Source organism: Orycteropus afer, unplaced genomic scaffold, assembly GCF_000298275.1.
Source record: "Orycteropus afer afer isolate SDZICR_OR568_19922 unplaced genomic scaffold, OryAfe1.0 scaffold00042, whole genome shotgun sequence".
NCBI classification, from domain to species: domain Eukaryota; kingdom Metazoa; phylum Chordata; class Mammalia; order Tubulidentata; family Orycteropodidae; genus Orycteropus; species Orycteropus afer.
The window spans coordinates 11,246,043-11,265,312 of NW_006921629.1; the positions used below are offsets into that span (position 1 = coordinate 11,246,043).

The 19,270-nt window shown below is 38.9% G+C and overlaps 1 protein-coding gene across 1 annotated transcript in view; it reads right to left on the reverse strand.

Annotated features, from left to right (window-relative positions):
* METTL16 (methyltransferase 16, N6-methyladenosine) overlaps positions 1 to 19,270 on the reverse strand; it is a 110,091-nt gene that overhangs the window by 23,073 nt on the left and 67,748 nt on the right. The window contains exons 5-6 of the mRNA XM_007937459.1: positions 18,160 to 18,302; positions 1,460 to 1,529 (exon numbers count right to left, since the gene is read on the reverse strand). Of these exons, the coding sequence (XP_007935650.1) occupies positions 1,460 to 1,529; positions 18,160 to 18,302 (213 nt within the window). The remainder of the gene's footprint in view (positions 1 to 1,459; positions 1,530 to 18,159; positions 18,303 to 19,270) is intronic.

Consider the following 19,270-nt stretch of genomic DNA (forward strand, 5'->3'; position numbering starts at 1 on the left):
CATACTGTGAATGACCGTAACTGTGAAGTAAGGAAAGCCCTCTCAAAGCAAGAGATGGCCAGTACCTCTTCTAGCCAAAGAGTTGTCAAAGTGGTTCTGGAAACTTCGGTGGTGGCCGTGGACATGGTTTTGGTGGGAATGACAACTTTGTTCGTGGAGGAAACTTCAGTGGGCACAGTGGCTTTGGCGCAGCCGTGGTGGTGGTGGATATGGAGGCAGTGGGGATGGTTATAATGGATTTGGTAATGATGGAAGCAATTTTGGAGGTGGCGGAAGCTACAATGATTTTGGCAGTTACAACAATCAATCTTCAAATTTTGGACCCATGAAGGTAGGAAACTTTGGAGGCGAAGCTCTGGCCCTTATGGTGGTGGAAGTCAATACTTTGCCAAACCATGAAACCAAGGTGGCTATGGTGGTTCAAGCAGCAGCAGTAGCTACGGCAGTGGCAGAAGATTTTAATGATTGCCAGGAAACAAAGCTTAGCAGGAGAGGAGAGCCAGAGAAGTGACAGGGAAGCTACAGTTTACAACAGATTTGTGAACTCAGCCAAGCACAGTGGTGGCGGGGCCTAGCTGCTACAAAGAAGACATGTTTTAGACAAATACTCATGTGTATGGGCAAAAATAACTCGAGGACTGTATTTGTGACTAATTGTATAACAGGTTATTTTAGTTTCTGTTCTGTGGAAAATATAAAACATTCCAACCAAGGGTTAAAATACAGATTTTTTTTTTTTTTTTTTGCATCCATGCTATTTGATTGCTTAAATGTAATAGTCAGATCATGAAACTGAATAAATGTCTTAAAAAAAAAGTCAACCGAATTCATAGAAACAGCTATGTAGTTTCTTTTTGTCTATTAGATTTTAGGGGGGAAAAAAGTAATCATTTTACTGCTTTTACAATTATAAATACACAAAAGTTATAGAGAAAACAGGATCAGTAGAATGTCAGAGAAACTAGAAATCAGAACTAGAATCAGATTTCTATCACTTACCCCACATCAGACTCCTTTCCCTAAGATGTCATCGTATTCATGCTAAAACACCATAGTAACATAATAAGGATGGACTTACTTGCTACCTGTCTTTCAAAACAAGAGTAAGGGATTGGGTTCATGTGGACTATCACCACAGTGACAAGCACTCTGGATTCATGCTACATTCTGATGCTGGCTGTTCTTTGAAAACTACCTGTGTGACCTGGAACAAGCCCTTTAACTTATCTGGCCTTCAGTTTCTACATCTATAAAGGAGTTAGATGTGGGGTCAAAGGAAGACACCAAGTTTCCTGATTTGTGGTTTCTCTCTGACAATGTAATAATTTATAAAAAGTCTCTTCTAGCCCTAACATTACATACACACACAAACATTTAGTGCTTCAGGCTATCAAGCAAAATTCTATACTCAAACTACCATCAAAAACAGATACATCCAACAATAATTACAAAATCTTACCCCTTGGATGCGAAGCTCTTCTTTTAGAGGAGCCAAACTGCATTTCTTTCCCAGCATACAGCTATACCATCTAGAAGAAATAAGACAAGTACAGCACTGCTTATGCAGTTACATTTTAATACTAAGCAACACTCAAGTGGCAAAGTGAGAACAGCAAACAAACACTGAGTGAAGTCACAAGTATCAGTAACAAAAACTGCATATAATGTATTCAAAGAAAAATCGGATCTAGTGGTGGAAAACAATTCAAAAGCAACTTAAAAAAAAAAAAGAAAAAGAAAAACCCACTTGGAGCTCTCCAGTGTTTCAGGGCAGTATTTGGAAAAAGGGAAGAAGAGGCAGGTCTCATCTATAATCTCTGAACAAAGACTACTTAGCTCTAGGGCAGAACTGATCAATAAATAATATAAAAACATGCATAAACATTCCTTACACTATAATGAGAACTTATAAGTTCCAGCATGAACTTGTATTTTGAGATGCCCTCACCTGTAAATAATTTAAGAATATATATATTGCATTAGAATTTCAACAGACCATGATATCATTTTGTTCCACAGCACATACAAATCCAGAAAAACTAGTGTAGAGAAGATGGAATGAATCAGCTAAAAGGTAAAAGGATAGACTTTATTTTTCCCAATTATTCTAAAGAGTATATGCAAAGTATAAAAATTTATACAGGACTTCTGCTTCAGCCCATCAAGGATTAACTACTATGGGAATTGTCCTACCACCATAAACAGCTAGGACACTGGGTAAAAAATATGCAGCAACTGTTTTCAGACATTGAACAACTGGCAGTGCAAGCCTGTGATTGCTGAGAAAGGGAAACAAACAAGTAAGCCCTAAACTGCCAGAGCTTACTGCCTGCAGGCAATTTCCAGGCTACAGTGCAGGAAAGGGAAACCCAAACAGAACCCAAGAGTCTTAGAGAACTGATGAGAGACAGGCTGAGGCAGTGAGAATTCGCAGAGCAAAATGGCAGAGGAAGGAGCTGCACACAAAGAGAACCTGGGGAGCCTGCTGATGCTCTCTGTAGAGTAGCTGGCTGAATAATGCTCTGTACACATGTGGAGTCTTAACTCCATAAGGCTAAGGAACGAACTTCCAGAAAGCAGTAGACCAAACAATCCCTGAAGCCCAGACAGAGCTGGGAATAGTTTCTGGTTCTACTAGCTAGAGCAGAAAAGTCTTTGCAATAAAGAAGACATCCAGTAGAGCTTTTGAAAAGAAAATGCTTTGTAGTTGGGCTAAAGACTGTTCTAGATGTACCTTAACAAAGCAAGCCTCAAAAGGATCAAAGTGACCCCAAGTAACTTAAGTAAGTACCAGAACAAAGTCCACCACTACTGTAAGTCTCAAAATTATTCCACCACCCTTAACAAAACTCAGTGTCCCCTGGGGGCAGTGGTGGTTCAGAGGTAGAATTTTATTCCACACACGAGACCTGGGTTTGATTCCCAGCCAATGCACCTCAAGCACAAATGCCACCCTTTTGTCACTGGAGGCTTGAGTGCCACTATGAGGCTGCAAGTTTCAGAGAAGGCTCCAGGCTAAGACAGACTAAGGAGAGAGACCTGGTGATCTACTTCCCAAAAATCAGCTGATGAAAACCCTATGGGTCACAATATTCCAATCCTTTTGTGCATAGGGAAACAAAGAGGCAGGGCGAGCTCGAAAATAGCTAACTACAGTGTACTCTAAGCAAACTCTTCCCCCTTTTACCTTTCCTCCTATTCCTGATAACCACTAATAAACTTTGGTCTTGATACATTTGGCTATTTCATATATCAAAAAAAAAAAAAACAAACAACTCATTGCCGTTGAGTCGATTTGACTCATAGTGACCCCTCCTTGGGTTTCTGAGGAGGTATCTCTATGGAATTAGATTGCCCAATCTTCCTTCTGAGGAGTGGCTGGTGGGTTTGAACTGTCAGCCTTCTGGTTAGTAGTCAAATGCCTTAGGCACCAAGTGGGATTATAAAACATTTGTCCTTTTGTGATGTACTTATTTCACTCAGTACAATGTTTTCAGATTCATCCATGATGAAGCAGGTTTCAGAACTACATTTCTCTTTATGACTAAGTATGGCAAATTCTTATAAAGTTAAACATATACTTAACCACAGGATTTAACAATCCTACTCTTTGGTATTTACTTTAGAGGAAAACATGTCCATATGTATGTAAATGTTCACAGAAGTTTAATTCATACTAGCCAAAACCTGGAAATGACCTCAGTGTCTATTAACTACTGAATGGATTAATAAATTGTGATACATCTATGAATGACATTCTATTAGCAATAAAAATGGGCAAACAACGGATACAAAGCATCATTATACGACATGAAAGAAGCCATACACAAAAAAATACATGACTCCATTTATATTAAAATCTAGAAAAACCAAAACTGTTATGAGAGATAAAAGGCAGATTAGTGGTCACTGGAGGCTGGGAGTAAAGGACCGCAGGTGCCACAGTGGTTAAATATTTTGCTGCTAACTGAAAGGTCAGTGGTTGGAATCTACCAGCCACTCCATAGGAGAAATATGAGGCAGCCTGCTTCTGTAAAGATTACAGTCTTGGAAACCTTATGGGGCAGTTCTACTCTGTCCTGTAGGGTCAGTATGAGTTGGAATCAACTTGATGACAATGGGTTTAAGAGGCTTGGTGTAGGGTGGGGACAGACTACAAGGGGTACTAGAGAATTCTTTAAAACCAGATGCTGCTGTGTTAACTCTGAATCATGGCAACCTCATGTGTATCAGAGAACAGTGTTCCACAGAATTTTCAGAGGATCACCAGGTCTTTCTTCCAAGGCTCCTCTGGGTAGATCTGAACCTCCAACCTCTTAGTTAGCACCTGAGCACTTTTTGTAGTGATGAAAATGCTCTATATCTTGATTGTGGTCATAGTAACATGTACACATTTGTCAAAACTCATCCAACTGCACATAGAGAATTTTACTTTATGCAAATTGTACCTCAATAAAACAAATTTAAATATATAAATTTATGTGATATATCTTGTACCTTCAAAATACATTAAAAAGTTTCATTTAACATTATACTAATGTCTTTCATGGGAGCTCTGGTAGCATAGTGGCTAAGACACTTGCCTGCTAACCAGACTGCTTGTGGTTCAAACCCACCAGCCACTCCTCGGAAGGAAGGTTGGGCAATCCTACTTCCGTAGTGATACTGCCTCGGAAACCCAAGGAGGGGTCGCTATGAGTCGGGGCCGACTCGATGGCACATAACAACAACAACAACAATGTCTTTCATATTTCCTTCCTGTTTTATAACATAGCTTAGTCATAGTGGCAATTCACATTCTGTATCCTGCTTTTTTCACTACGTCATTAAAAACTCATCTAATTGTATTCTCAAGAGAAATGTCAGATTAAGGGGATATGCATTCAATATTTATTTGTTTATACGCAAAACAGCTATTATGTAGGTGAATTCTAAGGTGTCTAAAATTCTAAGAGAATTTAAGAGGTTTAGTATCAACAATTAGGTTAAAACTACATAAAACAGCCATTTTTATACACTGAAAATTACTGAATACTGATAATTTCATATGGTTCAACACAATGCATTAAATAATATAAATGAAGATTTCTGCGAATCTTTAAAGTATGACAAATATTATATTGCTTCAGAAATAGTGGGCATCAACATATATTTCATTTGCCTTCACTATGGGTATAGCAACAGGTGATTTCATCTATATGCATTTGTTTAGGTAATTCTTTTTCCCTTTCAAAATACAAAGAGAAATATCTGTTGTACCTAACCTACTTTAAGGAGCCCTGGTTGTGCAATGATTAAGCTCTTGGCTGCTAACCAAAAAGTCAGAAGTTTTAACCCACCAGCCACCCATGGAAGAAAAGATCTGGCAGTCTGCTCCCATAAGATTACAGCCTAGGAAGCCCAATGGGGCAGTTCTACTCTGTCCTAGAGGATCCTTATGAGTCATAATCAACAGGATGGCCCACAACAATAATAAAATAAACAAACATGGGCAAATTTATTTAAGCATAATCAATTTCACTCAGTGGTTTTAAAATGTTTGGAAGAAAAATAATATGCTCTTTTTAAGAAGACAGTATATCAATGGAGAAATCATGAGCCAGGAATTGAAAGCCCTGGTTATGTTAGGTGCAAGATGAAGGAAAATAAATTAGTGCTCACATAGTAATAGAATAAAATAGGTTAATTAACCCCTTTCCTCTAAAATTAGCATTCCTGAGTAGATTAGATCAGAGCCATCAGATGCCAAGAAATGGCCCAGAACAAAGACAAGAGGATAATATAAGGCATCTTCAGGTGAAAAGGTAAGTAAATATTCAGACAAGTAAAATTCGAAGCAGTTACCTGTTATTGGTACTTAACAAAAGCTTGAGAGAATTTCTATTTCCTTTAACTTCTACTTTAAACTGAATATTGTATTGTTAATCTTTTAAGAATTAAGCTCATCAGTACACTGTCTTCTTCAACAGTTACACTTCTTAGAGAAAAAGCAGAAGTAACTAGATGTGTTAAAAATCCTGTTTTACCTTCATTTGAAAAAATGCCTACCCACTAGACCCTAGTTACTCTCAACAGGCATCTTCTAACAACTAATCAAAATGAAAGCAGAAATAAATGAACAAAAGGAAGATCAGGCACCCAAGAGACTCTGAACCCATTATACTGTTTTAATGATGAAAGTAGCACTCTACTCATTACAACATTTAGTAATTCCTCTGAGACAGTAGGTTGCAAAAAAAATTATTTTGAAGTAAGTTCAAATCTCCAGAAGAGTTACAAGATTAGTACAAATGTCTGAAGAATACCCTTTACCCAGATTCACCAATTAACATTTCCCCCCTATTTGCTTATTCAGTGTGATATAAACTTTTCCTGATCCATTTGAGAACTGACTGTAGACATTAACATGTCCCTCTAACCTTAAATATTTCATCATATATATTTTAAAACAAGGACACTCTTTTTCATAAAAATCTAAACAAGTATATTAAGAAAATTTAACACTGGTAGAATACTATTATCTGACATACAGTCCATATTAAAATTTTACCAGTTATCCCAATAATGTTCTTCTATTTTTTTCATCTGATGCAAGATCCAATGCAGGATCACACATTTCATTTACTTGTCATGTTTCTTTAGTCTCCTTCAGTCTGGAACAGCTCCTCAGTCTTCTTCCTTTGACGACCTTGACATTTTTAAGAACTGTTTTATAAAACTCCTCAATTTGGTTTTCCTGACATTTCGTCATGATTAGAGGTTATACATTCCAAATATATCACATCAAGAGATGATTACCTGTCAAAATTGTATGTCCTCCCAGGTCTCTCCATTGTAAAGTTAACCACATTTCTCTTTGTGAAAAGTAAGGAAGCTGCGGAGAAATACTTTGAAACAGTATGACTATCCTGTTACTCTTTGCATTTTCCATTGAAAAGTCTTGGTATGAATCAGTTATTACTATAAGGACTGCAAGATGGTGATTTTACTAATTCTATTATTCATTCTAAGGAGTCCCTGGCAGGTACAAAGGGTAAAGCACTTGACTACAAGCCAGAAAGGCTGGTGGTTTGAACTCACCTGGAGGCACCTTGGTAGGCATGCTTGGCAATGTGCTTCTGAATGGTCACAGCTCTGAATACCCTATGGACCAGTCCTACTCTGCATATACGGGTCACCATGAGTTAGAATAGCCCTGACGACAACTTAGAACAATAATTATTCCTCCTACGTTGATTAGTTGGCGTTCTACTCTAAGGAAGACTTTTTCCTCTATCCCATTTACATATTTTATTTATTTATTTTATTCAATAAGGTTATAATCTATTGTCATTATTCATTTTGAAGCTCATATTGTCCCAGATTGGGCCAGTGGGAGTCCTTCAAACTGGCTCCTATGTCCCTTTGACATACCACTTATTGAGCACTTCTTTACTTTCTGGTATTACCAGGTATTTGAGGCTCATCTTACACTCATCCTGACTCAGTCGTGGAATGAACCACTTCTCCAAGCAGCATTAGTTCTTTTTAATGGGGAATGGTTATTTAGAAACTTCTTCTTAAATCTCAATCTTAAACTGAAATGTAATATAAATAAAAGCAAAGGTTTGGATTGTGAGGTATTTAACCTACTCTAAACACATCTCGCTGCCTATGATAATTAAATTACCAGAATAAATGTCCCCAGATGTTCACCACAGCAGACCTAATGTTTGCCTAATTTCAAAATCTGCATGTGAGGTATCATAAATTCCAAATCTACATGGCTAAAAATAACTTTTATCCTATTTTCTTATTAATAATTTATTTTGATTATTCAGTTTTATACTTGTAAGAAACACTACATTATAACAAGCTTTTCTAAGGCAGTTGTACCAAGGTTGATATACTCAAAATACATGCTTATTGATTTTAACAACTGTTCTCTCTGACCACTTAAAGCGTAACTGCCCATGACTTCTTGTAGATGAAAATGTCATAAAAGTTTATACAGCTAGCTAGCTATGGCAATGAGCCACTTGATCCAACCTTTTCTCCCTGAGATCTTAGATCAGTCACAACAAATAAAGCTTTGCTATCTCAGACCTCAAAGGGAATTACACTAAGCATTGTACCCAAGTTGATGAAAAGCACATATAACTTAATTCATTAAAATACTAAGTAGCCTCCTTTCTTTAGACTGCTGATCCCCTTACCTTCATTCTTCTTCCTACTGTAGTTAGAATGAAAAATCAAAATAGCACCTGCCTCCTGCGGTGCTCACAACTAACAAATGGTCCTTCAGATTTTAATTGCAAAAACGCTGTTCTACTGTGGGCCTGGGATCATAGTCGCAGGGGACATCAAGCTCAATTGGCATAACATACTATACAAAACATTGTTCCACCTCCTACTTTGGCGAGTAGCGACTAGGATCTTATAAGCTAGCAAGCTGCCGTCTAGATGCAACGATGGGTCTCTCCTTGTCCAGAGCAAAGAAGAATGAAGAAAACCAAAATTCATGGAAACAATTAGTCCTAGTGACTGGTACACCATCTGGTCTGCAGCCTACACGACTATGAGACCAGAAGAACTAGATGGGGCCTGGCTACCACTGTCATCTACTTGGAAGGGGATCTATGTAAGAGATCCTTGATAAAGAGGGAAAACAATGTGGAACAAAACTCAAAATCATTTGGAGGAAAAAAAAAAAAGGGGGGTGGATCAGGTTTGCTGGTCCGATAGAGCCTAGTGGAACCACTGAGACTATGGCGCCTAGCTGGCTCTGGAATTGAACCCACACACATGGTTTGCAGCCAAACAAAAGACAGGTATATGAGTTAAACATTTACCTCAGGTAGATACACTCCTTGGAGAGAACAATCATGGGAAAAAGAAGGGCTGCTTATGCACAGGGAGACAGCTCATGGGGCAGGAGGGCATGGAGGGATGGACACTGGGAAGAGGTAACTATCAGGAGGAAGTGGGAGGGGAGCTGTTGCATTGTAGGAAATTGTGGTCAATGTCATGAGACAAATGTATGTGAACTGCTGTATGAAAAGTGAATTTGCTCTGTAAATTTTCACCCAAATCACAATTAAAAAAAAAAAGAAAAAAGAAAGTGTTAAAAAAAATTCGTCCATAACTGTCTCAACAGATTAATATATGGCAGTTCAATAACAAACAAGAGATTTGGAGTGTTCTTTGTAATAGTGAACTATAGAAGAAATTACTTATGTACTATTTAAAATGAGTGATATACAGATTGTTAACCACAAAAAAACAAAGGAATGACAGAAAGTAAACACAAAGGCAGAGGACAAAATTCTTCGTATTCATGATAACAAACATGCAGGAAGAGAAAAAAGAGCACTAAAAGGAAATGAACCAACATAAGCTAACGGTTGTGTCAGAATAATGAGATCAACGTTTTCTCCATTTTCTGTAGCAAAATTACAAAATTTTCTATAACAAAAATGTTATTTAACACACAGCACTTTGCACAGTCACATAAGTAATTTCACTTAATCTTCGTAACAACTGTAAAAGATATTATTCCAATTTTACAGACAAGGAAACTGAGGTGGCTTACTCTTCTAAAAACCTTATGCTAGAATTGGGCAAAGATTCTCATCTGGAAAATTAACTAAAAGCTGAATTATAAAATCTACAATTTTTCTTTGCAACTGCTACTTAGAGAACCTTATAACTATACTTGTCATTGTTAAGGAGCTGTGGTGGTGCAGTGCCTAAGGCATTTGACTGCTAACCAGAAGGGTGATGATGGTTCAGACCCACCAGCCACTCCATAGAAGAAAGATGAGGAAATCTACTTCTGTAAAGATTCACTGCCTTGGCAACCCAAAGGGGATCACTATGAGTCAGAATCTACTCAATAGCAATGGGTTTGTTTTTTTTGTTGTTGTTGTTGTTACTGAGTCCATTTCAACTCACAGTGATGCCATTTGACACAGTAGAGCAGTGCCAAGGGTTTTCTTGGATGTAACCTTTAGAAGTAGATTGCCAGGTCTTTCTCACATGGAATGGCTATGTGAGTTTGAACCACTAAACTCTGGTTATCAGCAGAGCACATAACTGTTTGCACCACTTTTTTAAGTCTATACTTACTGTTGTGTGCTTTCAAGTTGATTTTTGACTCACAGTAACACTCCAGGACAGAGTAGAACTGGTTTCTTAGGCTGCAATCTTTATGAGAGATTGTCATGTCTTTTCTCTCAAGGAGCCACTGGTGGGTTTGAACCACTGACCTTTTGATTACCATTGAGTGCTTAACCAATGTACCACCAGGGCTCTTTGTAACCATACTAGCTCCTAAGCACCTATTTGAAAAACAAAAACAAAACAAAAAACAGTAATGGGAAGAAGAAAACTACCTTAAAATAAAGCACTAAAATACCTGTAATACAGGTTGTCTAACACAATGGACAATGGCATTTAAATCCACTAAATTCCTAGAACAATGAAGAGATCTGGTATTCATTATTATTACTTATTTCAATATGTATTCATTTAATTCTATGACTCTGTCTTAGCTATCGAGTGCTGCTATAACAGAAATACCAACAATGAGTGGCTTTAATAAACAGAAATGGATTTATTTGCTCACAATCTAGAAGGCTACAAAAATTCAAATTTAGGATGCTGGCTCTAGCAGACGGCTCTCTCTCTCTCTCTCTCTCTCTCTCTCTCTCTGTGGGTCCAGTCCAAGTGTTCCTTGGAAATCTACATGTACCTTGTCATCAATATTTCCCTTAGTCTAGGAGGCTCTCAGAGCAAGGACCTCAGATCCAAAGGATGCATTCTGTTCCTGGCTCTTCTTCCTTGGTGGTAGTAGGTCTCTCTGATTTCTACTCATTCATTTAATCTCTTTTATATTTGAAAAGAGACTGATTTAAGATACAACCTAAACCTATAGCCTGTATCCTGACTCATTAACATAAATGCCTCTAATCCTACTTCATTAACTTCATAAGGTTAGGATTTACAACACATAGAATACATCAGGTCATAAAATGGAGGATAATTATAAAATACTGAATCCTAGCCTAGCCAAGATTTTAGGGGGAACACTTCAGTCTACAACATTCCACCCTTTGTTGTTGTCGGGTGTTACTGAGTCAGCTCCAACTCATAGTGATCCTATGTACAACAGAATGAAACACTGTCTGCTCCTGCGCCATCCTCACAATGCTTGTTGTGCCTGAGCCCATCTTGCAGCCACTGTGTCAATCCATCTTGTTAAGGGTATTCCCATTTTTCACTGACCCTCTACTTTATATTAGCATGATTTCCTTCTCCAGGGACTGCCCTTCTAACAACACAACCAAAGTATGAAAGTCAAAGTATGGCAATTCTCACTTGCAAGGGACATTCCCACTATACTTCTCCCAAGATATGATTTGTTCATTCTTCTGGCAGTCTGTGGTATTCTCAGTATTCTTCACCAATATCACAATGCAAATGCATCAATTCTTTGGTCTTCTTTATTCCTTGTTCAGCTTTCACATGCATGTAAGGCTACTGAAAATACCATGGCTTAGGTCAGGCACACGTTAGTTTTCAAAGTGACACTTTTGCCCTTAAACACATTAAAGAGGTCTTTTGCAGCAGAGTTGCTCAATCCAATACATCGTCTGATCACTTGACTGTTGCTTGCATAGGTGCTGACTATTGTTGTTGTTGTTAAGTGCTGTCGAGTCGTTTCCGACTCATAGCGACCCCGTGCACAGCAGAACGAAACGCTGCCCAATCCCGCGCCAGCCCCACAATCCCTGCTATACCTGAGCCTATCATCGCAGCCACCGTATCAATCCATCTCATTGATGGCCTCCCCCTCTCTTGTCAACCCTCCACCCTACCAAGCATGACATCCTTCTCCAGGGAATGGTCCCTTCTTACAACATGACCAAAAGAGGTGAGACGAAGTCTGGCCATTCTTGCTTCCAAGGAACATTCTGGCTGCACTTCCTCCAGGACAGATCTGTTAGTTCTTTTAGCAGTCCATGGTACTTTCAGCATTCTTCGCCAGCACCACAACTCAAAAGCATCAACTCTTCTTCGGTCTTCCTTATTCATTGTCCAGCTCTCACATGCATACGAGGCGACTGGAAATATCATGGCTCGTGTCAGGTGCACCTTAGTCCTCAAGGAGATATCCTTGCTCCTCAGCACTTGAAACAGTTCCTTCGCAGCTGACTTTCCCAATGCTACACGTCGTCAAATGCCCTGACTGCTGCTTCCGTTGGCATCGATTGTAGAACCAAGCAACGTGAATTCCTTGACAACCTCAATCTTCTCTCCATTTATTGTGATGCTGCTCATTGGTCCAGTTGTGAGGATTTTTGTTTTCTTTATATTGAGATGTAATCCATACTGGAGACTGTATTCTTCAACCTTCATCAGTAGGTGCCTTAAGTCATCCTCACTTTCAGCAAGCAAAGTTGTATCATCTGCATATCTCAGCTTGTTAATGATTCTTCCTCCAATCCTGATACCACGTTTTTCTTCATATAGTCCAGCTTCTTGGATTATTTGCTCAGCATATAGATTGAATAAGTGTGGAGAAAGGATACAACCCTGACACACTCCCTTCTTGATCTTAAACCATGTAGTGTCCCCTTGTTCTGTTCGAACGACAGCCTCCTGGTCAAGGTACAGGTTCCTCATGAGTACAATCAAGTGCTCGAGAATTCCCATTCTTCTCAATGTTATCCATAATTTGTCATGATCCACACAATCAAATGCCTTTGCATAGTCAATAAAACACAAGTAAACATCTTTCTGGTATTCTTTGCCTTGAGCCAAGATCCATCTGACAACAGCTATGATATCCCTTGTTCCACGTCCTCTTCTGAATCCGGCTTGAACCTCTGGAAGTTCTCTGTCAATATACTGCTGCAAACGTTTCTGAATTATCTTCAGTAAGATCTTACTTGCGTGCGATATTAATGATATTGTTCTGTAATTTCCACATTCTGTGGGATCACCTTTCTTTGGAATGGGCACAAATATGGATCTCTTCCAGTCAGTTGGCCAGCTAGCTGTCTTCCAAATTCTTGGCATAACTGAGTGAGTGCCTCCAATAGGGCATCTGTTTGTTGAAATATCTCAATCGGTATGCCATCAATTCCCGGAGCCTTGTTCTTCGCCAGTTCTTTCATTGCAGCTTTGACTTCTTCCTTCATTACCATTGGTTCTAGATCATATGCCACTTCCTGAAATGGATGAAGATCGATCAGTTCTTTTTGGTACAGTGACTTTGTGTATTCCTGCCATCTTCTCTTGATGTTTCGTGCATCATTCAATATTTTGCCCATAGAATCTCTCAATATTGCAACTCGAGGCTTCAATTTTTTCTTCAGTTCTTTCAGTTTGAGAAATGCTGAGCGTGTTCTTCCTTTTTGGTTTTCAGACTTTTTTCTCTTTTTAATGACCTTTTGCTTTCTTCATGTATGCTGCTCTTAACGTCACCCCACAATTCAAGTGGTCTTCAGTCATTGGTATTCAATGCATCAGATCTATTCTTCAGATAGTCTCTAAATTCAGATGGGATACAATCAAGGTCATATTTTAGCTCTCACATAGTTCTTTTAATTTTCTTCAGCTTCAACCTGAACTTTCACAGGAGCAATTGATGGGTCTCTCCACAGTCAGCTCCTGGCCTTGTTTTGACTGATGGCATTGAACTTGTCTATCATCTCTTTCTACAGATGTAGTCAATTTGGTTCCTGCGCATTCCATCTGGTGAGTTCCACATGTATAGGTGTCATTTATGTTCCAACTTTAGCCCCCAAAATTCATGTCCTCGCCACATGCAACATACTTCACCCCATCACACCATCCCAAAAGTCTTAAATCATCTACAAGCACAAAATTCCTCTTCATCTGTGCATCTACAATACAAGTCATCTGCTTCCAAAGTAATCTGTAGAACAGGCACATGGTATACATTTCCATTACAAATAGGAGAAATTGGAGGAGAAGGAGAGATAATAAGAAACAGCTAACAAGCAAGTAAAAAACCCAGCAGAATAATTTACAGTTGCTCTCAAGGCTTAGAGAAACCCCTCTGTTCTCTGACACCATCTAGGAATGGCCCTGCCCTCCAGATTCTGGAGGTTGGCCACGCTCTCTGAATTCTGGGTGGGAGCTTCTCAGCCCTAGGCTTTAGCTTTGCCCTCCAGGACTACTGGGATGGCACCTATGTTCCTTTGGCTTTGGGTGGTCCCATTCTCCCAGTCCATCTGAGTGTGACCCTACACCCTTAGTCCCTGTATGCCCTGTTCTTCTGCCCCTTGGCATGGCAGCCCTGCCCCCTCAGTTTTGGGCAGTGAATCCAGCTCCATACTCCTGGTACACATGAACAGCAATGAGTTGTTGAAGATCTGACTCTGAAACTTTGGAGGCCTTGGCTCTACCCTTTGAAAGCCAAGAAGCCAGGCCCTACCCTTTGAGACATACGCAGCTCTGCTTCCCTTGCTCTCTGTCACTCTCTGAGCTGCTTCAGAGATGGTTCTTTTCTTTTCTTGGTAGACAACAGATATTGCTCCTTCATCCTATTCCTGCACTGTTCTTCACTCATGACAGCTTCTCAGTTGTACTCATAGGAAAGCCTCTCCCACGCTCTTGGCCCTTGGCCCCTTGAGTCTCTTGGGCCAGCCCAGTCTCTCTGCCCTGCTCAGGGAAGTGTTACCCAGAGGTACCCTACTTCACCTCTCTTGCTCTGTACGTCAGCTCCTGTGCCATCTCATGCCAGTACCCTGGTTCTGCTGCCACTGTTTCTCTTCTACTGCCTCCTGCTATCTGCACCATCTCCAGTGTTAAATCCATCTCTCCTCACTTCCTTCTTAGGCCTCACCAGAATGGCCTTTGAAGACTATAATTCCAATAGTCTCTTCAAAACAATCTCGGCTTTTATTTTTAAGCACCTTAAAACTCTTCCAGCCTCTACCCGTTACCCAATACTAAAACTGTTTCCACACTTTAGGTGTCTGTCAGAGCAGCACACCATTCTTCTGTCTCCACACTTTAGGTATCTGTTAGAGCAGCACACATTGTTCTGTTACCAAATTCTTAGTTATCTAGTGCTGCTACAACAGAAATACCACAATCGGAAGGTTTTAAGAAACAGAAATTTCCTCACAGTATAGGAAGCTAAAAGTTTAAATCCAGAGCAGGCTCTACAAGGAGTTCTCTCTGTTGGCTCTGGAGGAAAGTCCTTATCTCCTTCCAAAATTTGTGGGCCTAGCATTCCTTGGAGATCTACATATGTCTTGGCATCAATCTTCCCCTGGGTCTAAAAAAAAAACAAACCTCAAACTCACGCTGTCAAGTCGAATCCAACTCATAGCGACCCCTCCTTGGGTTTCTGAGGCAGTCAGTAGATTGCACAGTCTTCCTTCCAAGGAGTGGCTGGTGGGTTTGAACTGCCAGCCTTCTGGTTAGCAGTCAAACGCCTTAGGCACTACATCACCAGAGCTGCCCTGGGTCTAGGAGGTTTTCAATGCAGGCATCATGGGTTCAAAGGACCCATGCTCCTAGCTCTTCTTTCCAGGAGGTAGTAGGTCCTTCTGATTTTTGCTTGCTTGTTTAATCTCTTTTATATCTCAAAAGAGATTGACTTGAGATACATCCTAAACCTGTAGTTTGCACCCTGCTTCATTAACATAACTGCCTGTACTTGCCCTATTAAAATAATAATAGATCACAAAATGGAGAATAATAACATGACATGGAGAATAATGGCCTAACCAAGGTGACACTTATTTTTGTAAGGACACAAGTCAATCTATAACATTCTATAAAAAAGAAAATGCCATTAAGTAAACTCAGGCCATATGCACAAAAGTGAAATAAAGGGTGACAAGCATTCGTAAATCTTCACCAGCAGTAGAAAGGCTGTCCACTTACAGAATCCAACTGCAGGTTGAGGCTGCAGAGGTTTTGCAAGGTGGTAGAAAGAGCACTAGATCAGAGTCAGGAGTTCTAGGTCCCAGTTTTCTTATCTGGAAAACTAAGAAGTTGAATAACTTAAACTCTTAATATCTTTCCAGTTGCAAAATTCCTTAAGATACAAAATAAAATTGTAGTTGCTGCTAAGAATGACTTTAATGAGGTCTGAATCTTAAAGGGGAAGGTGGGGCACACTTCAGTGCCATCACTAAGATCAGTTAAACAAATTTAACTTATTTCACCCCTAAATGCTGCAAATTCTGCTTAGTTTCTGTGTGTCTTCAGTCACAGCAAGAAAAAACTTTAAGAGGAGTAAGAAGTACACTAGAAAAATAAGAAACTTATTTTTAACCCTTATTTTATAGAGCTTCAAAATATGCAGTTTTCACAGTATTCTAAAATCGGAATGTCTCCTAGTGGTTTAAACATTACAACATAAAATATGCAGGGAGGCAGAACCAGTAACCTGCACAAACGGGAAGTAATAATGGGAAGATGAGAAATGTGAACAAGATTTGTGAGCAAAATTTTTTTTCAGGAAATACAGTTCTAGTCTCTTTTCAGTAACAGTCATGACTGCTGATCCCTGTTTTTATATAAATCATAACTGGGTAGTATTTCCCACATATGATTTCAAGCGTAAAATGATCAGTTCTCCAGAGATACAACAGGCTCTAATAAATTATCCTTCCTAGCAGATTTACACCTTTCATTCAATGTGGGTGCTACCTTGCCATGTAGTCTTGGAATAGATTGAGCCAATTTCTTCCCTATAATTGTGTTCCTCGAAAATATATTTTGCAGTTCAAATGGGATTTTGGAAACAATAAAAACCTTCAGTACTGTAAATTAAAAAGTCTCCCAAAAAACAACCACACGTGTATTGTAGCCTGGCAGAGTCATCTATAGAGAGACAGTTACCCATTTTCCCAGTAGACTCCAGGCCCCTCAGAAGTTGATAAATACTGAAATGGGCACATGGCTAATTTTGTTATGTGTTTGTTATGTGTTTCAGTGTTCTGCTTCCTTCTATAAGTTTATTTTACTTACTCAGACTCTCTTCAATGCTCAGTATAACTTAATTCCCTTTGTTTTTGGACATACTCTAATACATCTTTGAAGAAATCAATTTAAAGCAAAAATTTATTGACCTTTGGCTTCACTGATGTGTAATTTTTCTGAGAGGCAGACCATCTAATAATCAATTTGCTTCCCACAAATATTTAAATACACAGTGACATTAAATACATCAGTGTACTCTGTTGATTTTAGAATCAGCCTTTTTCTAAGATAACCACCTCTGTTGTTGCTGTGTTGCTATCGATTCTATTTCAGTGACCCTACAGGAACTGCCCCATGGGGTTTCCTAGGCTATAATCTTTACAGGGGTAGATCACCAGGCCTTTTCTTCCAGAGGTGCTGGTGGGTTCAAACTGCCACCTTTCAGTTGCTAGCCAAGTGTTTAGCCATTATACCACCAGGGCTCCTCTTAAACAGCTTTAAACACCTGTAAGTCCAAAAGGAAAAAGTATCTTCCCTATGTCCCAAAGGTAAATCCTGGGGTTGAAAATCCCTTTTTTTCCAAACTACTACATTATCTGTCACTTCAACAACACGTGACAGGATGGGAAGTCAAGCAGGACAAATAGCTCTTTTTGAGTACCTTATGCTGCTTAATGACAGGTGTACTGTCTGAAATAATTAGCTTTTTAAAAGGAATAGCCTTAATCCTCCTATGGAATTGGTTAGTGAACTCAGTTTCCCTTCATTAAGTTTGTGGCAGCTCAGTGTCCTCACATCTGTCATTGTTTGAGAGACTGATTCCAAGAACATAAATTGCTTCAAAGACTAGGCAACAAATTTATTCTGGTTCATGGGACAGATCTGAACCCATCTGTTTTCTAATCAAAAGCCATATTTGAAGCAGTTTTGTTCCATCACAGTACCATACTAATGGGAGAAGTACAATCATATGCTATTTTCTTACTTTCTATCCACGTAGAACAGACGATTACGGGAACACAAATCAATTAATGGCACAAGAGCAGTCTCAGAAACAAGGTCTTCACAGACTGTATGATCTGCTACCTTTTTTATCTTCAAGATCTTTATTCTTTAGGCCATTATAATTACTTTTCCTTTCAGTGATGGATTACAGATGGGAAGAAAAAAGGGGGAAATATTCCCATCTTGTAATGAACAGCTTACCTTAACCTTTTTTTAAGTTGTAAACTGTCATGGATGATCCTTTTGACAAACTCTAATTCACCTCCTTCTGCCATGATTTCTGTGATACCTCCGGTGTTTACAGAACTAGGGGGAGGTCTTCGAGGATTCCGAGAGTTTACTCCCTGAATAACAACAAAAATGCTGTGGTGATAAAATTTTACACCTCAAGAATTAAATCTTTGAATATAATCTAGCTCTAGGAAAGATGTTACATGTAATTTTACTTCTTAAATACTATACTAAATTTAGAAATCATACAGGCACTGCAATATTATATTTTAAACATTCATTCAAGTATTCCTTCCATCTTGTATCTTCCATCTTTGTAATTAAACATACAAAAACTCTACCTTTTTATGTAGTCTGTCACTTTTTCTTTACCTTTTCTATCTTTGGTATCATGCACAGAAAATATACCACTCAAAGTTTATATAAATATTCAATTACATTTTCTTCTATTACTTTCATAGTTTCATTTTTTACATTTAAATATTTAATCCTTACCTAACAGCACATTAAAAAATTAACTTAAATTGTATCTAAGACCCAAAAGGAAAAGCTAAACCTGTAAAACTCTTAAAATAAAACCTAGGAGGAAATCTTCATAATCTTGGGCTTCAAAATGTTTCTCAGACACCAAAAGCACAAGCAATAAAGGAAAAAATAGATAAACAGGACTTCAACAAAATTAAAAACATCTGTGCACCAAAGGGCGTTAGCAAAAGAGTAAAAAGCCCATAGAACGGGAAAAAATATTTGCAAATCACGTATTTAATAAGGGATTAATATCCAGAATACAAAGAACTTCCAAAACTCAGTAACAAAAAGACAAACAATTCAATTTAAAAATGGGCAAACTGGTGGAAAACCTGAGACCATGGCCCTTAGACACTCTTCAAGCCTGGAAGTGAATCCGCTCTCGGGGATCAACTTTTAGCCAAACAAAAGACAGGCCTATAAAGTGAATAATAATACCAGGAAGGAATAAAGAGGTAACTATCGGGAGGACACGGGAAGGGATCTGTTGCACTGTGGTAAATTGCAGTCAGTGTCATGAGACAAAGTGTATATGAACTGCTGTATGGAAACT